The sequence below is a fragment of the Chenopodium quinoa genome, unplaced genomic scaffold, assembly GCF_001683475.1.
Source record: "Chenopodium quinoa cultivar QQ74 unplaced genomic scaffold, ASM168347v1, whole genome shotgun sequence".
Classification (NCBI taxonomy): domain Eukaryota; kingdom Viridiplantae; phylum Streptophyta; class Magnoliopsida; order Caryophyllales; family Amaranthaceae; genus Chenopodium; species Chenopodium quinoa.
Genome location: NW_018743669.1, coordinates 2276470 through 2298532, shown reverse-complemented (window position 1 = coordinate 2298532; position 22063 = coordinate 2276470). Strand labels below are relative to the sequence as shown.

General features: G+C 36.2%; 2 protein-coding genes across 3 annotated transcripts; both read right to left on the bottom strand.

Moving 5' to 3' along the window:
- Positions 1 to 9275: 9275 nt before the first annotated feature.
- LOC110683572 (aluminum-activated malate transporter 2-like) lies at positions 9276 to 12523 on the bottom strand. Its single transcript, XM_021859975.1, has 4 exons — positions 11667 to 12523; positions 11297 to 11569; positions 10342 to 10457; positions 9276 to 10244 (listed from the first exon to the last, which is right to left on the bottom strand). The coding sequence occupies exons 1-4, from the start codon at positions 12037 to 12039 to the stop codon at positions 9594 to 9596; spliced, it is 1413 nt and encodes a 470-aa protein (XP_021715667.1). The 5' UTR covers positions 12040 to 12523; the 3' UTR covers positions 9276 to 9593.
- A 780-nt stretch (positions 12524 to 13303) lies between these two features.
- Positions 13304 to 20714, bottom strand: LOC110683571 (transcription factor LHW-like). 2 transcript variants are annotated; one of them, XM_021859974.1, is made up of 10 exons: positions 19705 to 20698; positions 18793 to 18981; positions 18540 to 18621; positions 18067 to 18108; positions 17911 to 17970; positions 14983 to 16701; positions 14796 to 14897; positions 14486 to 14626; positions 14269 to 14394; positions 13304 to 14149 (listed from the first exon to the last, which is right to left on the bottom strand). In XM_021859974.1, the coding sequence occupies exons 1-10, from the start codon at positions 19797 to 19799 to the stop codon at positions 13982 to 13984; spliced, it is 2724 nt and encodes a 907-aa protein (XP_021715666.1). In that variant the 5' UTR covers positions 19800 to 20698; the 3' UTR covers positions 13304 to 13981. The 2 variants fall into 2 exon arrangements, 1 of the variants encoding a protein (XP_021715666.1); XR_002503627.1 differs by lacking the exons at positions 13304 to 14149; positions 14269 to 14394 and having other exon boundaries at positions 14796 to 14892; positions 19705 to 20714.
- Positions 20715 to 22063: the final 1349 nt, after the last annotated feature.

The window sequence follows — 22063 nt, the reverse complement described above, 5'->3', positions numbered from 1 at the left end:
TACTACGTACTTCCTATTGTGTCTTTTATAGTTCCATCTAGAAGGTTGACCATTGACCAGTGAAAGATCAACTGCACTTAGCAAGTGGACGTCTGAGATACTAACAATCTTGTTGGGCTAAAATTGGCCCATGACTACGACATTGTTATTTTAGATGAACTACTACAAGAGGGGGGTGAATGGTAGTAGGTTCCAATCGCTGAACTTATGCGGAAATTAAAAACAAAACGTAAAGGAACTTAAAGCACACAACAAGTTTTACGAGGAAACCATCCAGTGCCTAACTGGAAGTAAAACCTCGGCTCTATTGGGACTTATAAACAAATTCCACTATAATAGGCAACTCTCCTAGTACAACCTATTACACAGACCTTTGCTTTGCAAGTTCCACCACGGACACTTGACTATATGATAGGACACCTCCTACCAGACCTAAGACACCTCTCAGGACCCTTTTTCTCCCTTAACCCAGGACACTTCCTTGGTGACCCAGACACCTCTCAGGTTCCTTTCACTCACTGTGCAACCCAAGACACACTCGGGGTGACTAACTACCACTCGAATTTTACGAGATTTCAAACTCATCACAAACGTGAATTTAAGAGAATTCACAATCTCACCCCAAAATACAAAACACTCAAAACCATTTTTCCCATTACAAGATCTCATTGAATATCCCTAAATACATATCTATGAATAAAGAGATAAAACTAATATGTTGGATACTCGAGACCTGTCTGGAACTCACTAGACGTACTGTAACCAAAACCTGATAGGAACTTTGACCAGGAGAACTGACTTAGCTTCGTGGTGAAGGATAAAACCATTAAGCACGACCACTACACTTCGTCAGCCTCAACTTTGAATGAATACATATGAGCATATTTATAATACACTCGAATTATTCATTTTATCTTAAAAAAGATAGATTTTCTGAAAAGATAAGTTTAAAAGATATTTTCTAAAAATCAGTTTTCCGAAAATATATCTTTTTGTTAAGGATAAAATCTATTATGAATAATAAGATATAATCAACATAAAATCAGATTTTATTCCAATCTTATCTTTTTGTTTAAAAATACTCTTTAAACAAAATTATCTTTTTCCAAAAGGGATTTATTAGAAGATAAATATCTTTATTCAGTAAAACCAAATCCCTAAAAGATATGCACGTATAAGGTAAATATATATCATTAAAACCGACTTTTAGCGACGTGCATACTTAAGTTCCTATTAGGTTCGTGAACTCTGACAGTCTCTGAGTTCCTGACAAGTCAGTCACTCTAATTTCATTGACTGTTTGGAGTTCACCTTGGTTCTATATAGACTTGTTCCAGACCGACTTTTATGTCCAACATACTTACATGAATCCTAGAGCAATATACTTCTATTTCTCTATCTTCATGTTGCTTCTCTGAAACTCTTGTTCTGGAATCCTGTAGTCTTGATATATTCTGGATCTTAGGGTTTGCCCCAGCATTACACCGGAACCAGGTCGTTACAACCCGTTGATATGTTCCTGTCAGGAAACGCTTTTGCCCCAGCATTACACCGGAACCAGGTCATTACAACCCGTGGTATGTTCCTGTCAGGGAACACCTTGAAGTTCCATTTCTGGAACTCTTCTTCTAACTTTACTTGTATCCTCATGGATCTTCTAAAGTTCCTTGTTTCAGTTCCTTCTTCAACTCCTAGAGTTTACTAAACCTGCAAACATCACAACACTAGAAAATCCTTATTAGATGGAAGTTTGCTCAATCATAACTACCATCATCAAAACCTCATAAGGGTCAACAAGTTGCCCCCTTTTTGATGATGACAAACCGAGCAAACTTCTGAGGATAACAAAGTAACTCAGAAGGTTAGTTTTTTCATTTATAAAAACAATAAAGAAAACTAAGCTAAATTAAAAGACTCCTACACATACATGACCTACATTTGCATAGGATACTAACCTTATGAAGCTAACGTATGCAAACACATATTTACATAGTTACCTTCATGGTTCCTTAGCCATCATCATGCTTATCAACCATAACACTTATCATTGTTCTTGTTCCTCTATTGCTTATCATATATTACTCAAGTTCCTTACATATATACCTGTCATTACTCAGGTTCCTTGTACCCTGTTCCAAGCATAACTTGTTCTTTCTATGCACAACTAAACAAACACGTTAGATAGATAATCATCATTAGTTTACAATCATCAAAACCTAATTACTCAACAGACATGTTTTTGGCCCAAAACCATTCACAATTCAGGCAACAAGCTAAGGATAACATGAATACATAAATAACATGATACTATATGATCTAATATAGACACATCATATATGACCATTAAAGTGATGATTAAATCTGAAGTATTCAAGTAATAATCAACTGATCATGTTATTCCACATTATTGATTGATTAGTCTTAGAGCTTTCAATTCGGATAAACAGGTCGGTTTGGGTCGGATAAAAGTAGGTCGGGTCGGGTCGGGTTAATAACATGTCGGGTTACATTTGGGTCGGGTGAACAATAAGTCGAGTTTAATTCGGGTTTTCACGGGTTAAAATGGGTTAGGTAATTCTCGGGTTCGAGTCGGGTTCGGTTCAAGTCAATAATTTGCGGGTTAGAATCAGGTTGGGTTATTCTCGGGTTTGAGTCGGGTTCGGTCCAAGTCAATAATTTGCGGGTTAGAATCAGGTCGGGTCATTCTCAGGTTTTAGTCGGGTTTGGTTCAAGTAAATAATTTGCGGATTTTAATCAGGTCGGGTCATTTTCAAATCGGGTCATTCTCGGGTTCAAGTCAGGTTCGGTTCAAGTCAATAATTTGCGGGTTATAATCAAGTTGGGTCATTTCCAAGTTTGTTCATTCACGGATTCAAGTCGGATTATGTTCAAGTCAATAATTTGCAGACTACAATCAGGTCGGGTTATCCACGCTTTTTGAGAAATTTTGTAGGTTTCGGTTCCCGATGTCGGAAAGACTTGAGATTTTATGGGATATATCTCGCGGTCATATAATTTCGTTTGGAACCATATATGATCATTATATGTTGTCATAAATGTTCGTAGTAGGCTTGAGTTATTGATAACGGTACAAATTGTAAAGCAGTAAATTGGTCGTTTAAAGTCAAATTGGATGGTTCCACCCAACCAATTGGACTCCCAGAAGGTATTAGGGACCAGGTACACATTTCACCGATTTTTATTTTCGGGCAAAAAAAGTCAAAAAATTCCAAAATTGAAGGCAAATATCCACGCTTTTTGAGAAATTTTGTAGGTTTCGGGACCCAGAGTCAAAAAGAAATGAGATTTTAGGGGATACATTTCGGGGTCATATAATGTCGTTTGAAACCATATATGATCATTATATGTTGTCATAAATGTTTGTGGTAGGCTTGACTTAATGAAATAGGTGCAAGTATTAAACTGGTAAATAGGTCGTTTAAAGGCAAGATAGATGGTTACACCCACCCAATTGGACTTCCGGAGGGTATTAGGAACCATGGTAAACATTTCAGCAATTATTATTTCCGAGGGCGAAAAAAGTCAAAAAATTCCAAAATTGCAGACTAATATCCACGCCTTTTGAAAAATTTCGTAGATTTCGGGACTCGGTATCGAAAAGAAATGATATTTTAGGGGATACACCTCGAGGTCATATAATACCGTTTGGAACCATAAATGATCATTATATGTTCTCATAAATGTTCGTGGTAGGCTTGAGTAAATGGAATCGATGCAAGTTGTAAACCGGTAAATTGGCCATTTAAAGGCAAATTGGATGGTTCCACCCATCCAATTGGACTCCTGGATGGTATTATGGACCACGGTGAAAATTTCAGCAATTTTTTTTCCGGGCGAAAAAAAGTCGAAAAATTCCAAAATTAAAGGCTAATATCCACGCTTTTTGAGAAATTTTGGAGATTTCAGGGCAAGGTGTCGAAAAGAAATGATATTTTAGGGTACACATCTTGGGGTCATATAATGTCGTTTGGAACCATAAATTATCATTATATGTTGTCATAAATATTCGTGGTAGGCTTGAGTAAATGAAATCAGTGCAAGTTGTAAACCGATAAATTGGTCGTTTCAAGGCAAATTGGATGGTTCCACCCATCCAATTGGACTCCAGGAGGGTGTTAGGGACCATGGTAAAATTTCGGCAATTTTTATTTGCGGCCGGGAAAAAGTCAAAAAATTCCAAAATTGAAGACTAATATCCACGTTTTTTGAGAAATTTTGGTGGTTTCGGGTCCCGGTGTCGAAAAGGCTTGAGATTTTAGGAGATACATCTCGGGGTCAAATTATGCCGTTTGGAACCATATATGATCATTATATGTTATCATAAATGTTCGTGGTAGGCTTGAATTAATGAAATCGTTGCAAGTTGTAAACCGGAAATTGGTCGTTTAAAGGCGAATTGGATGGTTCCACCCACCCAATTGGACTCCCAAATGTGTTAGGATCATGGTAAACATTTTTGCAATTTTTATTTTCATGCGGAAAAAATTAAAAAAAAAAATCCAAAATAAAAGGCTAATATTCACATTTTTTGAGAAATTTTGGAGGTTTTGGGACCCGGTGTCAAAAATCATGAAATTCTAGGAGATATATCTTGAGATCATATAATACCGTTTGGAACCATATATGATCATTATTTTTTGTTATAAATGTTCATGGTAGACTTTGATTAATAAAATCGGTGCAAGTTGTAAAACGGTAAATTGGTCGTTTAAAATCAAGTTGTAAAACGGTAAATTGGTCCCGGAGAGTGTTAGGGACCATGGTAAACATTTCGACAATTTATATTTCCAGGCGAAAAAAAGTAAAAAAAAAAACCGAAAATTGAAGACTAATATTCATGATTTTTAAGAAATTTCGAGGGTTTCAGGGCCTGATGTCGAAAAGAAATGAGATTTTAGGGGATACATCTTGGGATCATATAATGTCGTTTGGAACCATAAATAATCATTATATGTTGTCATAAATGTTCGTGGTAGGCTTGAGTTAATGATATCGGTGCAAATTATTAACTGGTAAATTGGTCGTTTAAAGGCAAGTTGGATGGTTCCACCCTCCTAATTGGACTCACGGAGGGTATTAGGGACCTTGATAAACACCTCGGAAATTTTTATTTCCGAGTGAAAAAAAGTAAAAAAATTCCAAATTTGAAAACTAATATCCACGATTTTTGAAAAATTATAGACGTTTCCGTGGCCAATGTCGAAAAAGGCTTGAGATTTTAGGTGATACATCTCGGGGTCATATAAGGCAGTTCGGAACCATATATGATCATTTTATGTTGTCATAAATGTTCGTGGTAGACTTGAGTTAATGAAATCGGAGCAAGATATAAGTCGGTAAATTGGCCGTTCAAAGGCAAATAGAATTATTCCACTCACTCCATTGGACTCCCAAAGGCTATTAGGAACCATGGTAAACATTTTGACAATTTTTATTTCCAGGCGAAAAAAGTTAAAAAAAAATCACAAAATTGAAGGCTAATATCCATGATTTTTGAGAAATTTCAAAGGTTTCGGGCCCGGTGTCAAAAATAAATGATATTTTAGGGTATACATCTCGGAGTCTTATAATGTCGTTTGGAACCATAAATAATCATATATGTTGTCATAAATGTTCGTGAAATGCTTGAGTCAATGAAATCGGTGCTGGTAGAAAACCGGTAAATTGGCCATTTAAAGTCAATTTGGATGGTTCCACCCACCCAACTGGACTCCCGGGGGTTATTAGGGATTATGGTAAACTTTTCGTCAATTTTTATTTACGGGCGAAAAAAAGTAAAAAAATTCAAAAATTAAAGGCATTATCCACGCTTTTTGAAAAATTTTGGAGGTTTTCGGGTATGCTGTTGAAAAGGTTTCAGATTTTAGGGGATACATCTCGGTGTCATATAATAATGTCGTTTGGAACTGTATATTATCATTATATGTTGTCATAAATGTTCGTGGTAGGCTTGATTAATTAAATCGGTGCAAGTTGTAAACCGGTAAATTGGTCGTTTAAAGGCAAATTGGATGATTCCACCCACCCAATTGGACTCCTAGAGGGTATTAGGGACCACGGTAAACATTTCGGAAATTTTTTATTTCTGGGCGAAAAAAGGTCAAAAATTTCCAAACTTGAAGGCTAATTATCCACACCTTTTGAGAAATTTTGGAGGTTTTGAGCTCGGTGTCAAAAAGTTTTGAAATTTTAGGGGATATATCTCAGGGTCATATAATGACGTTTGGAACCATATATGATCATTATATGTTGTCATAAATGTTCGTGGTGGAATTGAAATAATGTAATCAGTGCAAGTTGTAAATCGCTAAATTGACAGTTTAAAGGCAAATTGGATGGTTCCACTCACCCAATGGAACTCCCAAAGGATATTAAGGAACATGTTAAACATTTCAGCAATATTTATTTCCGAGCGAAAAAAAATAAAAAAATTCCAAAATGGAAGGCTAATTATCTACGCTTTTTGAGAAATTTTGAAGGTTTCGGGGCCCGGTGTTGAAAAGGTTTGAGATTTTAGGAGATACATCTCGGGGTCATATAATGTCGTTTGGAACCATATATGATCATTATATGTTGTCTAAATGTTCGTGGTAGGCTTGAATTAATGAAATTGATGCAAGTTGTAAACCGGTAAATGGGTCGTTTAAAGGCAAATTGGATGGTTCCACCCGCCCAAATGGAGTCCTAGAGGGTATTAGAAACCTTGGTAAAAATTTCGGCAATTTTTATTTTCGGGCCAAAAAAGTCAAAAAATTTTAAAATGGCTAATATCAACACTTTTTGAGAAATTTTGGAGGTTTTAGGGACCGGTATCGAAAAGTTTTGAAATTCTAGGAGATATATATTGGGGTCATATTTTGCCGTTTGGAACCATATATGATCATTATATGTTTTCATAAATGTTCGTAATATGCTTGAGTTAATTAAATCGGTGCAAGTTGTAAACCGTTAAATTGGTTGTTTAAAGGCAACTTGGATGGTTACACCTACCCAATTGGACTCCAAAAGGGTATTAGGGCCATGGTAAACATTTCTGCAATATTTATTTCCAGGCAAAAAAAAAGTAAAAAAATTCCTAAATTGAAGGCTAATTATCCATGCTTTTTGAGAAATTTCGAAGGTTTCGGAGCCCGGTGTTGAAAAGAAATGAGATTTTAAGGGATATATCTTAAGGTCATATAATGTCGTTGGGAACCATAAATGATCAGTATATGTTGTCATAAATGTTCGTGGTAGGCTTGAGTTAGTGAAATCGGTGCAAGTTGTAAATTGTTAAATTTTTCGTTTAAAGGCAAATTGAATGGTTCCACCCACCTAATGGGACTCCCGGATAGTATTAGGAACCATGGTAAACTTTTCGTCAATTTTTATTTCCGGGCGAAAAAAAGTAAAAAAATTCAAAAATTAAAGGCTAAATCCACGCTTTTTGAAAATTTTTGGAGGTTTTCCGGTCTGGTGTCGAAAAGGCTTGAGATTATAGGGGATACTTCTCGGGGTCATAAAATGTCGTTTGGAACTGTATATGATCATTATATGTTGTCATAAATGTTCGTGGTAGACTTGTATTAATGAAATCGGTGCAAGTTATAAATCGGTAAATTGGTCGTTTTAAGGAAAATTGGATGGTTCCACCCACCTTATTGGACTCCCAGAGGATATTAGGGACCATGGTAAACATTTCAGCAATTTTTATTTCCGGGCGAAAAAAAGTCAAAAAAATCCAAAATTGATGGCTAAAATCCACACTTTTTGAGAAATTTTGGATGTTTCAGGGCCCGGTGTCGAAAAATCTTGAAATTCTAGGGAATATAATGACGTTTGGAATCATATATGATCATTATTTGTTGTTATAAATGTTCGTGGTAGGTTTGTGTTAATGAACTCAGTGCAAGTTGTAAATCGGTAAATTGGTCGTATTAGGGACTCCGATCCTAGAGAGTATTAGGGACCATGGTAAACATTTTGGCAATTTTTATTTTCGGTCGAAAAAAGTCAAAAATTTCAAAATTAAATGCTAATATCCACGCTTTTTGAAAAATTTTGGAGGTTTCGGGTAGAGATGTCAATTCGGGTAAACGGGTTGGGTTTGGGTCTATAAGAGTGGATCGGGTCAACTCGGGTCGGGTTAATTCGGATTAATTCCATAACCTATTCGTGTCAGGTTTGGGTTGGGTCATGCTTGACTCGGGTCATGCGGGTCTTACTTCTTATCGGGTTTAGTTTGGGTTAATAACAGGTCGGGTTACATTCGGGTCTGGTGAACAATAGGTCGGGTTTATTTCGGTTTTTCACGGGTTAGGGTAATTCTCGATTTCGAGTCGGGTTTGGTTCAAGTCAATAATTTGCGGGTTAGAATCAGTTCGGGTCATTCTCGGGTTTGAGTCAGGTTCGATTCAAGTCAATAATTTGCGGGTTATAATAAGGTCGGGTCATTTTCAAGTTGGGTCATTCTCGGGTTCAAGTCGGGTTTGGTTCAAGTCAATTCAATAATCTGCGGGTTATAATTAGGTTGGGTCATTTCCAAGTCGGGTCATTCTCGAATTCAAGTCGGGTTATGTTCAAGTCAATAATTTGCAGGTTACAATCAGGTCGGGTCATTTCCAAGTCAGGTCATATTCGGGTTCAACTAACTATAAATAGATAATTATCATTTTTATCAAGCTAATTATTTCCTTTGACTATAATATGTATGAAAATATATTAGGGAACTATAGTCTATAATTTAGGAAGATAATTATCTCCTTTGACCATATAACAAATATATACTATATTTAACTCTTAAATTTGAGGATGATGCTTTTTTCTTTTGTTGGCCTGGACCGACTTGGTCCCTCAACAAAATGCTTTAATTAACAATAATAAGATGGTCTAAATTGCATTTAAGGTGATTTGAAATCGGGTCAGGAATAATTTGGGTTGAATTTTGGTTGGGTCAATAACAAGTCGTGTTGATTTCGAGTCGGGTTAGTAACAGATCGGGTTGAATGTTTGGGTCAGGTTAGTAATAGGTCTGGTAAAATTTGGGTCAAGTTAATAACAAGTCGAGTTGATTTCGGGTCGGGTTTGTAACAGGTTGGGTTAAATTCGGTTCGGGTTAGGAACGGGTTGGTTTGAATTCAGGTCAGGTTAGTAACAAGTCGGGTTAAATTCGGGTTTTGACGGGTTAAAACGGGTTTGAATCAATTTCGGTTCAAGTCGGGTTCGGTTCAGGTCAATAATTTACGGGTTACATTCAGGTCGGGTCATCTCCAGGTCAGTTTATGTTTGGATTTGGGTCTCACATGCTCGGGTCAACTCGGGTCTATGGTTGGTTTCAGGTACGGTCAGGTTTGATTTGGGTCACCATTTTTTCAGGTTTAGATGGGTCGGTTAATAATCGGATTCTAATCGATATTTCGGGTCGGGTCAACTTTTTACAACTCTAATTAGTCTGCAGCATTATATATTCATATTATAGATTCTAAAGAAAATTAATTAGTCTGCAATGTAACATGATCAGACCAACAATTAGTTCAAAATTTTTGTAGAAGACTATGCCTACCCAATTTAAACAAATGAGCAGAGTCTATATATTACTCAGCATTTTGTTGAGCCATAGCTAAGGAAGGTGGATCCCTTGGTACTGAGACCCTCGGAGAAGAAGTTGGTGACGGGATCTCAATTAGTATCACATGATTATTAGCAACACAACGCCTTTTAGTGGATCCTTGATTCGTCAACTTGGCCTTTTCAATTTGAGGAGAAACCTTAACATCCTTAACATCCTTGAATTTAGCAAGGGATGCAAGCTCTTGGACCGCCTCAGCAATATCCTCGGTGCATGAGACAACATCTGCTAGCAGATTAGCAACTGTGGCTGCAGGTGTTACATCTGAAAGGTTAAGGTTTTTCCATATGTTTGATTTTAACATGAGGTTGAGATTTTCAGCTGCTTGTTTGGCTTTTTGGAGGTGAGGTTTTGCCTTGGAGGGCTTATTCATTTTCTTAATAGCTATTGAAAGTTCGTTCAATGCATTGCCTGATTCTGCACTAATCTTCATGCAAGGTTCTTGGAATTTTGCCTTCACTTCATTTGATGCCTGGACTTGAGAATATAGCAACCCATGGAGGGCTTCGGCCCTGCAGGCACAATGTCTAGCTAACTCTCCAATTTTTTGGTATTGAGTCCATGGATGCCCACGCTTGAACCGTCCATGGCGGAACTCCCATCTTGCATAATTTAGCTGTATGCATCAATATATTAACAATCTTTGTAAGTGGGAAATTAAGAGAACTCCATAATTTAAGACAAAGAAGGTAGATGTGCAGAGAGAAACATACCAAAGTATCTATGTTGTTTTTGGAATTGAGTACATTATTAATTGCATCAATTGATGTTTTATACTCATCATCTGAGTTTATATCCGATGAAGTATTGAAGTATTCAAGCCCAAATCCTGTGATGAACCAAATGATTTAATCATTTATACTCTAGGTAAAATTAACAAGTGTAGCGATATGCCTTAAAAGAAAAGCTCAATCATGCATGGAATTAACTATTGTAGTCATAAACTTAATTACTATGTATTTGGAAAGGTTAACAGTTTAACACCAATAAGTCCTCTGATCTGAAGATAGAAAGGCATGCATACATATAGTAAAAGTAGATCATATTTACTTTTGTGAAAGGAAAATCCTAAATTAACTTTATTGTAATAGACTTAAACTATTATTTATATTCTATCCTTAACTAAGAGAAGATCATTTGTTCATAGAATTAATTAAACTATAATGACGCTAGGTAAATGGGAGCATGAGTCAATTGTTAAGTACGAGTATAATAAAAGCTATTGTGATGTTTTTAATATTAAAAGGCCAGGTATTTGTATGATGTATTTAATATAAGATTCAAGAGTAGGTGGATGATTCACTAAATTAACGACAAAGCATCCAACACCTCAGATCATGAAGATGCAAGATAAGACACTACTCTTATTTGAGTTTATAATGGCTTATCATTTCATTTGTGAAAGTGATATCCATTTACCACTCACTGCTTTTTATTATGCATGTCCTTTTCAACTCTTGGACACTTTTTACTAATAATTCATTTTCCAATAAAGTAATGTAACTCATACAATCAACCAAAAACTATCAATAGAAAATACATCTTATTTTAATTTAGTTACATTATTACCAAGATAATATCATAATGGGAAATTAAGTAATTAACCATATATTATATAGATAAAAAGAAATGTAATTGTAGAAAAGAAAAAAAAGAAGAAGAAATTACCTTGAAAGAAAAGGGAAAGCGTGAGAATGTTGGTGGAAACAAGGTTGTGAAGGTCAGTGCCAGCCCAAGCAGGGCATATAACAACACACACAATAGCAGCAGTTGAGCTTCCTATTAGAATGGAACTAATCCTTATGTGCGCCATTTCTATTACCTCTTCGTTTCGGTACCCGGATACGCATATCAAACAGAATGTTAATATGAATACCAATAGTCCGTAATCAAATCTCGCCTTCATCTTTGGGAAAAATCTCATAAACGTCATTAATCCAGCTGCATAAATACATGCAAAAATTACATATTTACATGTATAAAAGAATTACAAGAGTTCATCCTAATAATAATACTTAAATACATATGTTATTATTACCTGTGATGAAGACGAATAGCCCAAGAAGAAAAGGCTCTACAAATTTATTTCCTGAAAGAGTTGATAGTTTATGGGCACCAAATCCGGACATCCCTCCAATAATAGTGGCCAAGGCTCTATTAACCCCTTTGCCAAGCGTAGCACCAACAGAGAACTCAAAGACGACGACAGCAGTTAGAACAGCCCACATTGCATTGACGCCGAACCCTTGATAGAGAGGATCAAAGTAGTAGAAGAGGGAGACTAAAGTGATGGCAAAACCAACTTTGATGGAGTGAATAATCCTTCTAGGATCATCTTTCGCAAGCTTCTTTGTTAATTGACTGATATGACTAATATCAGTCTTAATCTTGTCATACTTGGACATCAACATCTTATATTATTGCTCCTTCCTTCCTTCCTTCTTTAATTGATGGTAATCTCTCTTGAAATAATAATAATAGTACAGACAACTGATTTCTAATCTAGATTCTAGACAATTAGTTTATTAATAGGAGTTAATCTGCCAAGTGAATGACAGATGCTCATGTGCTAAGCTAGTTAACTTGGAATGATTGGCCACTACTTACTTTAAAAAAAGAGAGATATTTTATTTGGACACTTCCAGTATGAATTTCAACTCTTTTCCTGACGAACGTATATGGAGTAACTTTTAAAGTTGTGGTTGCTAATTAGTTTGATTCATTAGCTACAGTTTTGAACGACTGAATTCCGGCTAAACAATTGTCGTTTAGGTGGGTCTGTTTGCACGAAGTAAATAAGAAAGTTGATAGTAGGTGGTGTGTAGGTCAAATATGTTGTATAGTTTGGAAAAGTTAAAAATAAATTTGTGCCAAAACGCGGAGAAGTATCCAGATTGATTATTTCTTCTGGTAGATAGCTTGGAAGGTTAGCCTCAGCGCACCGCGTGTCACTTCCTTTTCATGTATTCTCTGGTTAGCCTAATTTCGTTTTTTCAAAAGACTATTGGATTTTTCAAACGTACAATTTGGTGACCTTCATTGAATTTTAATTAGAAAGGGCCAATAGGCATAATGCCTCATTTTTACAGTAGAAACATCTAATTCTGGAAATTGCCAAAGACCAAAGTAAATCCATGCAACACAACGCCAAGCCAAGGCATCACATTCACAAGTCTCATATTACGAAAGGAGGTGTACGTTGTAACCAACTAAAAATTGATGGTGTCACAAGAATAAAGGCTGTGCACAAAATCAATACAAGAGAGCTGAGAGGGTGTCACAAACTCCGAGATTGTAGGGTAGGGTACCATCCCATGGTGTCCAAGAGTCAAGTTTGTTACGAAGCAGAATTTTCACCAAAATTCCATTCCAGGTGAGGTCTGAGATGGTTTCTTTAGTTACATCATAAAGTCATAATCATGAATTGCAGCTATTCATTGCGAGTTCAATGTTTGGTACCAAGAAAGATGTTAATTGAACTCATAGAGTCAACTGCTGACGAAATTAATACTTAGAATGTAGCGTACGAATTAAGTTCCAGGGGTTGTATAAAATAATTACATACTCGTACCATCTATCTACGTATAAACTATATTATTTGAGATAGAAATTCTTACTCAACAAAATTAGATGTCAATTAATGGTATTAATATGATTATGCTTAACATTTCTAAATTTAACTTTATAAGCAGCTCTTAGATCCACATGTATTAATTTTCTTAATTGATCATACATACAATAAAAAGACGAAAACATATGAAAATTCCTTGCCTTAGAAAAACCAAAAACACATATTCTTCCGAATTGCATTTGGACAATAGATCTCTACAAGATCATACATAAAATTTACTGGAATTTCAGATGACTATCCAAGTACACATGGTTGAAGCCAACTTAATAAACACACTAATCTTCAAACCTTAGTTTATAAAACCCCCTTTCCAACCCAACCTTCTGTGTAATTCTATACAATTATCGCACTTTACCCCTTATAATATACCTCCAAATAGTTAATCTCTCCCTTCACATCTATATCTATACCTACTTAAACCCAAATTAGAAACACCAAGAATACCAAGGAAGCCAATGTCCATAGGAAATACCCTATATAGAGATGTCATACATATTCAGAGGTCAACGACTACTACCTACACAACCCAAATTAAAATCCTCCATATGTACTTTCTACTCCTCCCACGCAAGGACATTGGATTTGTCGGTCATAGCAAGTTAGACATCTTGCTCTCAACATATCCATTCTCAAAAGACTACTTCATATAGATGGCTCACCGCAACATCCCCCTCAAATGACTACTTCATACATGGCTCCGCAACATATTCACTTTCAAAAGACTACATAGATGGCTCACCGCAAACTATCGGAGCGGGAATGGACACAGGAAGAACTGCCATATTATCATCAATAGTGCCATGAACTGAACTTGCGCTGCCTTTCAGAGTTTGTTCCAGTAAATGGACTAGTGAGATAAATACTTCCATCCTCGTGACATCCCTGTTTGCCTACAAGCAAACATGTAACCACATAAATGAAGATGATTGTCATTTTCTCTGGAATATGATGCTTGCATTACAATGTGAAATCAAGTGCCCTAGAGAAGGTCTATGTGCTTAAGAATTACCTCAACAGCAAAGCGTGCCCATATCTTATCATTACGAGCCTCCATTATACCCTTTAAAATGGTCAGCCCCAGTCCTCTAATAATATCGGCTATCTCCAAGAAAAAACCCCGTTCTTCACAAAGCATCTGAGAAAATATATAATCATTGCATGATTGCTAAATCCATCTCCAAAGGAATAGGAATCACCGCATGTCTCTCTAAAAAACAAGATATTACCTCTATAAGCAATTGTCGAGGCAGATTTAAATCTTCAACCACTATTGGGCAAACCAGAGATTGGGAACCAAGCTCAAAGGCCCAGGTTGCACTGCTTTGAAATTCATCCTTTAAAGGCATTCCACCTTCCTTTTTAGCAATCTGCAAGAACAAGATAGAGGACTAGAACACTTTGCAGCTCTAAAATTCTGTGCTTTAGAATTAAATTTAGAACAAGCACTAACTGCCTATTCAAATGGCTATACTGAATTCAAATGTGAACTGTGACTGATTGTAAAACCAGAAGTTATGTAAGAATGATCATCTCTACCTTGGACTCCACTGTTTGTTTTAGTTTGTCAGCATGCTTAGTGACACTCTGCAGGAAAAGCATGTGCTTAATGGTACGTTCCAGCAATGCATCTATACTACACTGCACAACATAGACATAAAATGGTGTCAATATCTTTCTTAATAACTGCAAAACCATTAAGAGGACAGCTAACAAAAAAAATTACCTTAGCCCCATTTGGCACTATCTCACGGAGTTCCTTCACACGATCTTGGATCATCTGCCGATCCTTAGGCCTTGGTCTAGGATTCTCCCCAGGTTTAAGTCTTTTTTGATTTGATTTTCCTCCATCAGACTTCTTTGAATTTGCAGTAGAAACACTAGTACTAGGCCCTTGTTCAATCCAGGAGCTAATTTGTGATCCATATGTACAGCTTCCATCATCATTCTTACCACTTGCAGACCTTACAGAATTGCCTACTGGTTCAACTATTCTACTTACAGGCTTAGTAAGCCCAAATAGCTGGCCCTGCATCCTATCAGATATATTAAACAGTCCAGATAGGTTAGAATTGTTGTGAGGAGTACTAGGAACAGAGGAACTACTGATCTTCGATACAGTAGTCTTGCAGGAAGCATCATCATCTGAGATCTGCTTGGTAACAGAGCCAGCACCAGATATCACAGCATCCAAAAGGTGATCTGAACCAGATGAAGAGAAAACGACACTTTCAGAGATTCCTTCATAATCTGAATACACCTCAGAACCCAAACTTTGCTGGTTTACAGATTTTGGCAAATCCTTAGTTTGATTTTCTGAAATTGCACAGGAGCTGTTAGGAAGATTAATAGTGTTACCATTCAACAATTTGTTCTTTAAATCCACTCCTAGTACATCAAATAAGTCATCTCCTGCTGATGACTGAAGAAAAATATCCTCAAGCACAGAGTTAACTGATGGTTGTACAAAATTTCCAATACAAATATTATCATGAGTAAAACCACCAGATTGATGCACTTTTCTAGGATGAGTTTCCAGGACTTCACAACAATCACTCAGTTTCCCATGGTTATACGTAGCTCTAAGCGCACTATCTTTGGTGTAATTTCCATGATTAAGAACACCTATTAACTTACTAGGAGTACTCGTATTTTCGGACTTTAACAAATTAGCCACATCCTTGATAGAAGAATCAGTGTCCTGAACAACCATATTGGCACAAGGTGATGTTTGAAACGAATGGCCACCATCAATATCAATATCCAATTTGTTTGATGCTGACAAAGGGGCATCACTCTGATTTAAAGCCGCATGATGGCGTTCATTAGGGATAAACACAGATGTTGAAGTTTTATATTTCCCTTTTACTGAACCTTCATGTGAGACAACCAGCTGCTTTGACGATGAGGGATGCCAACAACTGACAGTTGACTGAGGACAACTGATCCCTAACCCTGGGTTATTGGAAGAAGACTGGTTCATCGCTAAATCAGATTTCAAAGGCATTACCACTCCTTGTTTGCTTCTGTTTGATACAGGAAGGACATTGGAATGAACAATAGGAGTAACCATTGAGGCATCATGAACTCCTTTGGCCTTGCATGAATCTTGAATCGGGTTAGGCATCGTAAATATTGAACCACTAACTTGCAGGTTATCTTGAAACTGAGTAAGAAGACAATTGGACGATTGATTGACAAGCCCATGAATCTCAGATGAGTTTCTCTGCAAATTGAAACCTCCTGCAGCTATATCATGAGAGTTTATCTGTGTTGGTTGTCTGTGTAGATTGATGGGGTTAGCTATTGCATCAGCAACTGGCAGCCCCAACATGGATGCAGCATCTTTTGCAAAATAGTTATCAGAGATAAATGCACTAGGAATACATCCCAATTGAAGAAGAAAACTCCTCACATCATGCACAAATCCAACATTCTCCATTATCTGAAGCAAAAGGTATCAGGAAAAAATCAATTTTAACCAGGAATTGTGGAACAATACATTATTCAACAAGAAAGGGAGTAGGGACAACTAGTAGTCTAGTATACAAACAAAATGATGATGACACAGTACCTTCAAGTTTTTAACAACCACTGAATTTAAAGATGATCCAGCATATATCCTATTGAACATGGTTTTTTTGAGATTACATGACATTTAAGAAATATTGAAATTAAAACATCCAATTAAGGAAGATGTACCATAATTTCAAGGAAGGGTGTAGCATGAATTTATGTTAAAAGGTAGGTGAAAGTGTAGATTAGTGCATTGAGAGATAAGTGGGTTATATCCAGTTCAGAGTGCATTATGCTCACGTAATTAGTAGTGAAACATCTGATAAGGAATCTGAGGAATAAAATTATTTGACACGTCATTGTATCAGGATGACAAGATTAGACTCGTCCTGAATAGCCAGCAAACAACCTGCATGCTCAGACTCTGCAAGTTGTATCAGGATCCGAATCTATTATTCTATTGGGACATCTATGAAAACAAAAAATAAGCTCTTGTGGATATAATTCCTGAAAGGCAAGCGATATACACGATAGATCCAACTTCCTAGACTGAAAGGTGAGCTGTGGCCTACGTTACTTGCCTGGGCCCACAACTTGCCAAGTAAGTAAGAAACCCAGCTTTCTCCTTCATAGCTTTTAAGGCCTTTTAATTTTTATACTAAATTTTTAACAAACCTGAAGTAAAAAATAGCAGGGGCTTTGGTTTCAGAATCAAACACGTGAAATAAAATTTCAGCAAAAGAAGGTATGAGCATCAATATGTAGCAAAGCTCTTGAACTACTTCGGCAAATTGAGGAAGATGACACTACATCTTACAGAATTAACTTATTGCTAACACTAAGTTTTACCAAGGAAGAGTGAATGATATAAATAGTCTTTGATAAACACTCTAGACTTAATGAACTTCTGGCATTCAGAACGCATTAGACGACTCAATACATCTCCGATCTTTCTGTGAAGATCAAGCCAATAATAAATTATGCTGCTAAGTGCCTTTGAGTGATGTGTTTTCCATGAGAAATACACAAGATAGTGAATAAAATGTAGGAAAGATAGACTATGAACTACAAAGAGAGCACTTGCAAAAGAAAATGAACAATTGCATTTTCTTCATCCAAATAGATGATGCAAACTTACAGTTAATGATGAACCAAGCTGAACTACTCCATGTGGAATCACCGGAATGACAGCGATTGTCTGCAATACAGATATACATCTAAGTAACAACAGCAATATAAAAGCAGTAACAGCTGGGGTAAAAGAAGCCAAACACTGTTGAAGATTGAGCCTTACTTTCATGCCAGCAGAAAATTGGAGATGAACCTCATTAAGAACCTGAAGATAACAGGAAAAATCGAGTTAGATATTGCTCAATAAAAAGTCAACCATCTCTCTTACCCACACTGTTACTGAAATGGGAATGTTATTTAATAAAGAACATAACCACGTCATTTTTCAGCTTTTTTTTTAAAGCAACATATTCATAAGCGCATACCCGGTAAGCAATCAACTTTCACTAGATGAGTAAAATAGAAATTCAACTTCTTAAGTTAAAGCTGGGAATGTCTCCATATAAAATTACTGATGTTTCATCATGAGCATTAACACGAAGGTTAGTGAGCTTCTTACAGAAACGTACACTACGACCTATGTAGGAATCATTAAGAGGATTAGAAACAAGCCACCGTTTTATTTTGAGGAAAAATCAATCACCCGTGATTTCAATCATGGGAAGAAGGGGAAGAAATGTAATATCTCCTATGTACCTCAGCTGGGCGAGCAATTTCATTATACATTCCAGAGACAATCCATTGATGATTCCCTGTAAACGCAGCCCGGCCAACCAATCTAAAGAATCCATGGATAAAAATTACTGTAGTTAGGAAAAAAAAATAAAGAAGCCAAACAAAGGTTTTCTTCTTTAACTTGACAAAACGTCATACTCGCATAGTCACAACTGTCATACTGTAGTGTAGATAATTAAGCCAAGAAAAGGAAAAAATAACAAGCAGGGCATACCCTTCTCCCACCACATTAACATGGTTAGACATCATCATCCTATCCATAAGCAAATGAACTTTGTCACCCAGTTGTGTGTCGTTATTAAAGCCTTCCAGTTTCTGCAAATTTATTTCCTGGTTACCCATACTTGGGTTGGAGGGCACACTGGGAGATGATCCATAATAGCTCTCTTCCCAAATCAGTAGCCTGCCCATTCATAATTTTCATTATCTTAGCAAAACAGTTACTAATTAAATTAACCACCCAAACACCAATAGTATCTTCAACAGTTCAACTTATTAGCAACATGGACAAGGCAGGAGGAAATTAAATACAGATGAAGAAATCGAAAGCTAGTAGAGCACTAGAGTAGTAGTAGTCACAATAAACCTAATTTAAATTCATAGGGCTTGTTCGTGATCGTTGTATTTTGGATGCTGGAAAAAGTAGCTTCCGGTCAGTTTTCAAAATTAACATGACTTATACAACGATGGTTAATATAAAGTTCATTATGCAATTCATACAATAGAAAAACACTTTTGAAAAGGCAAAATTTAAAACTAAAAACAGAAATACGGAGTAGAACTAAAACAGTTATAAGATTCTGAAAGACAATAAAGAAGAAACCGAGAATATAAGAAAGTCCAAAACAAAGAATCAAAATTCATCTGAAAACTCAAGGCCAAGGAAAAAGTACAAAGACTGGCATTCAATTACTAATTTCATCACATTTGACCCTAATAAACCAAACATAACCATTCATACTCACTTTTTATTCTTCTTTGTTTTTTTTTTCAGTAAACTAATCGCACCAAAAACAACACTACAATTTAATAAATAAACAACACTAAGAAATCAAGTTGAATGAAAATAGTGGTATTATTTTGGCGCCATAAAATTGAAATAAATAAAGTGAAAGCAAAAACTTACTTAGGATTTTGACAACCGATTTTCCAGAAAACAGCATAGGACCACTCATTAACGCCACATAAAGCCTTAAGTGCTTCTTTCAACAAGTAACCCATCGTTTTCGGTCACCAATTATCTCAACAAAACGATGCGTTTTAACACCAATAATAACCTCTTTTTTCCAGAAACAAAAAACAAAACGTAGTACCGTAGATTTGTTACTGGGAGAAATCGAACAAGAGAAAAAGAAATGAATAGAGATCGTAATACATTTTTTTTATAATTAATTTTTTCGATGAGACGAACCCTAACTTCCGCGGCACGAGCCTCTCCCCGCTTGTTTAGTTCTCAATCCCCCACACCTTTTCCTCAATGGATCCAAGTTTTCAACGATCATGCTTCTCATATCCATCCTACGATGGAGATTTAGACACGTAGGAGAGAGAAATTGACACCCCCTCAAACAACCACAACCACAACAAGAGCACACTCTCTCTCTCTCTTAAGAGACTTGAGAGAGTGAAGTGTCTAAGAAGAAAGAGTGAAAGTATGAGAGTAATTAAGAAACAAAAAGGTGAGAAACTAGTCTACACTATACCACTAGCTTTAAGCTCGTAATCAAACACAATGACCTCCATTACCGGGAAATTAGGGTTAAAAGGCGGTTTAACGGCGAGAAAAGTGGTTTTCCGGTGAGGTTGAAAGTTAGATTGAGATGTTGAGAGTGAAAGAGAGAGTGAAGTAAGCACAAGAGGAGTAGTCCGTATAATGAAAAGGAATGGAGGAAGAATAAAGAGAAAAGAAAAGGGGGGCAGGAAAGGAGGGAGAAATTACAGAAAAGCCACTCCGTGAATTTTGTCGTAAGGGGATAGGAGTAGGACGGGGTATTGCTGTCGAAAGAGATGACGTGAGAAGAGGACAGAAATGCCCTCGTGAAATGGGCTAAATTACAATTACTCTGAGAAAGATGGTGGGAAGTGAAGTAGCAGCTTTTTGGAAGAGAGAGAATGAAATAAGCATGTGATAGTGTCGGGACAACCCCAAATCTTAAGTGTCTCGCGTGTCCCACTATCATCTCTTCATTTTTGCATTTTGTGTATCCGTAATTCCTAATTTCTTCTAATACTAACTCATTTGTACGGTGTATTTTGTTAATCTCAGGATTATTGTTTTATTCAGGGTCTGCTCTCATTGAGTGAACTCAGCTGAATTGAACTGAGCTGAACTGAATTGAAATGAACTGAAATGAATATTTTATAAGAGAAGGAAATTAGGAGCTGAACTGAACTGAACTGAAATGAACTGAGCTGAACTGAACTGAATTTCAACGTAAGAGAATAGGCCCTCAATACTCTTTTCTCGTATAGTCTTCAGATTTCATTTAAAGGGCTTGTTCACTTTAACTTAATTTCAATAATTTCTTTCTCTCGTAAAATGTCTATTTCAGCCCTATTTAGGGCCCGTTCTCTTACGTTGAAATTCAGTTCAGTTCAGCTCCTAATTTCCTTCTCTTATAAAATATTCATTTCAGTCAGTTCAGCTCAATTCAGTTCAGTTCAACTTAGTTCAGTTCAGTTCAGCTCAGAAATGAGAACAGACCCTTAGTTTAGTTCAGTTCAATAAATATAAACAGACTCTAAGTGTTACTATTTAATTTACTCTCCTTTACTTACGTATAAGTATTTGAATTTATCAGTCTTTTAATTGCTTACTTATAATGTGCTTAAATGTAACTTAAAGATGGACGATAATGTATGATTTTTGATAAGTTATGTAACTTTGATGGGTTTATCAAAAAATATAAAGTTAAACATTTATACTGTATTAAAGATCGCGATATATGCATGAGTGTATTAAGCTATTCAGTAACTGATCCTTTATATGGAGATTACAAGTAATAACGATTTGGTACAGGTGGTTTGTGTGCAATTATATGGTAACATTTAATAAAGCTAAATTGAATGACATTATACTTGCTGACAAATCGACAAACTTTGTGCCTCCGCCATCGTTATTATTGAGCTTATACTGTCATCAATAGTTTTCATATCAATTGATGACAGAGAAATTAGTGTACATCTTAAATTAAATAAGCTTTCATTGCCTTCCAATTCACATTAAATTTCTATAATTAGCACACCTTAAAACACAAATTCTTAATGGCTTCAACCATAAAATGTTTTTAACATAAGTAATTCAAGGTTATACCATCATCTAAGAATTGGTAATCAATTTGCATAGTATGATGAAATGGGGCTTACTTAATCTTTTGGATGTTTATCATTGTAGGCTAGAGAAAAACATGATTATCCCTAACCATAAACATAATAGATAAAAGATTAAGTTTGCATGCGCTAAACCAAAGTTCAAGGGCGGAATA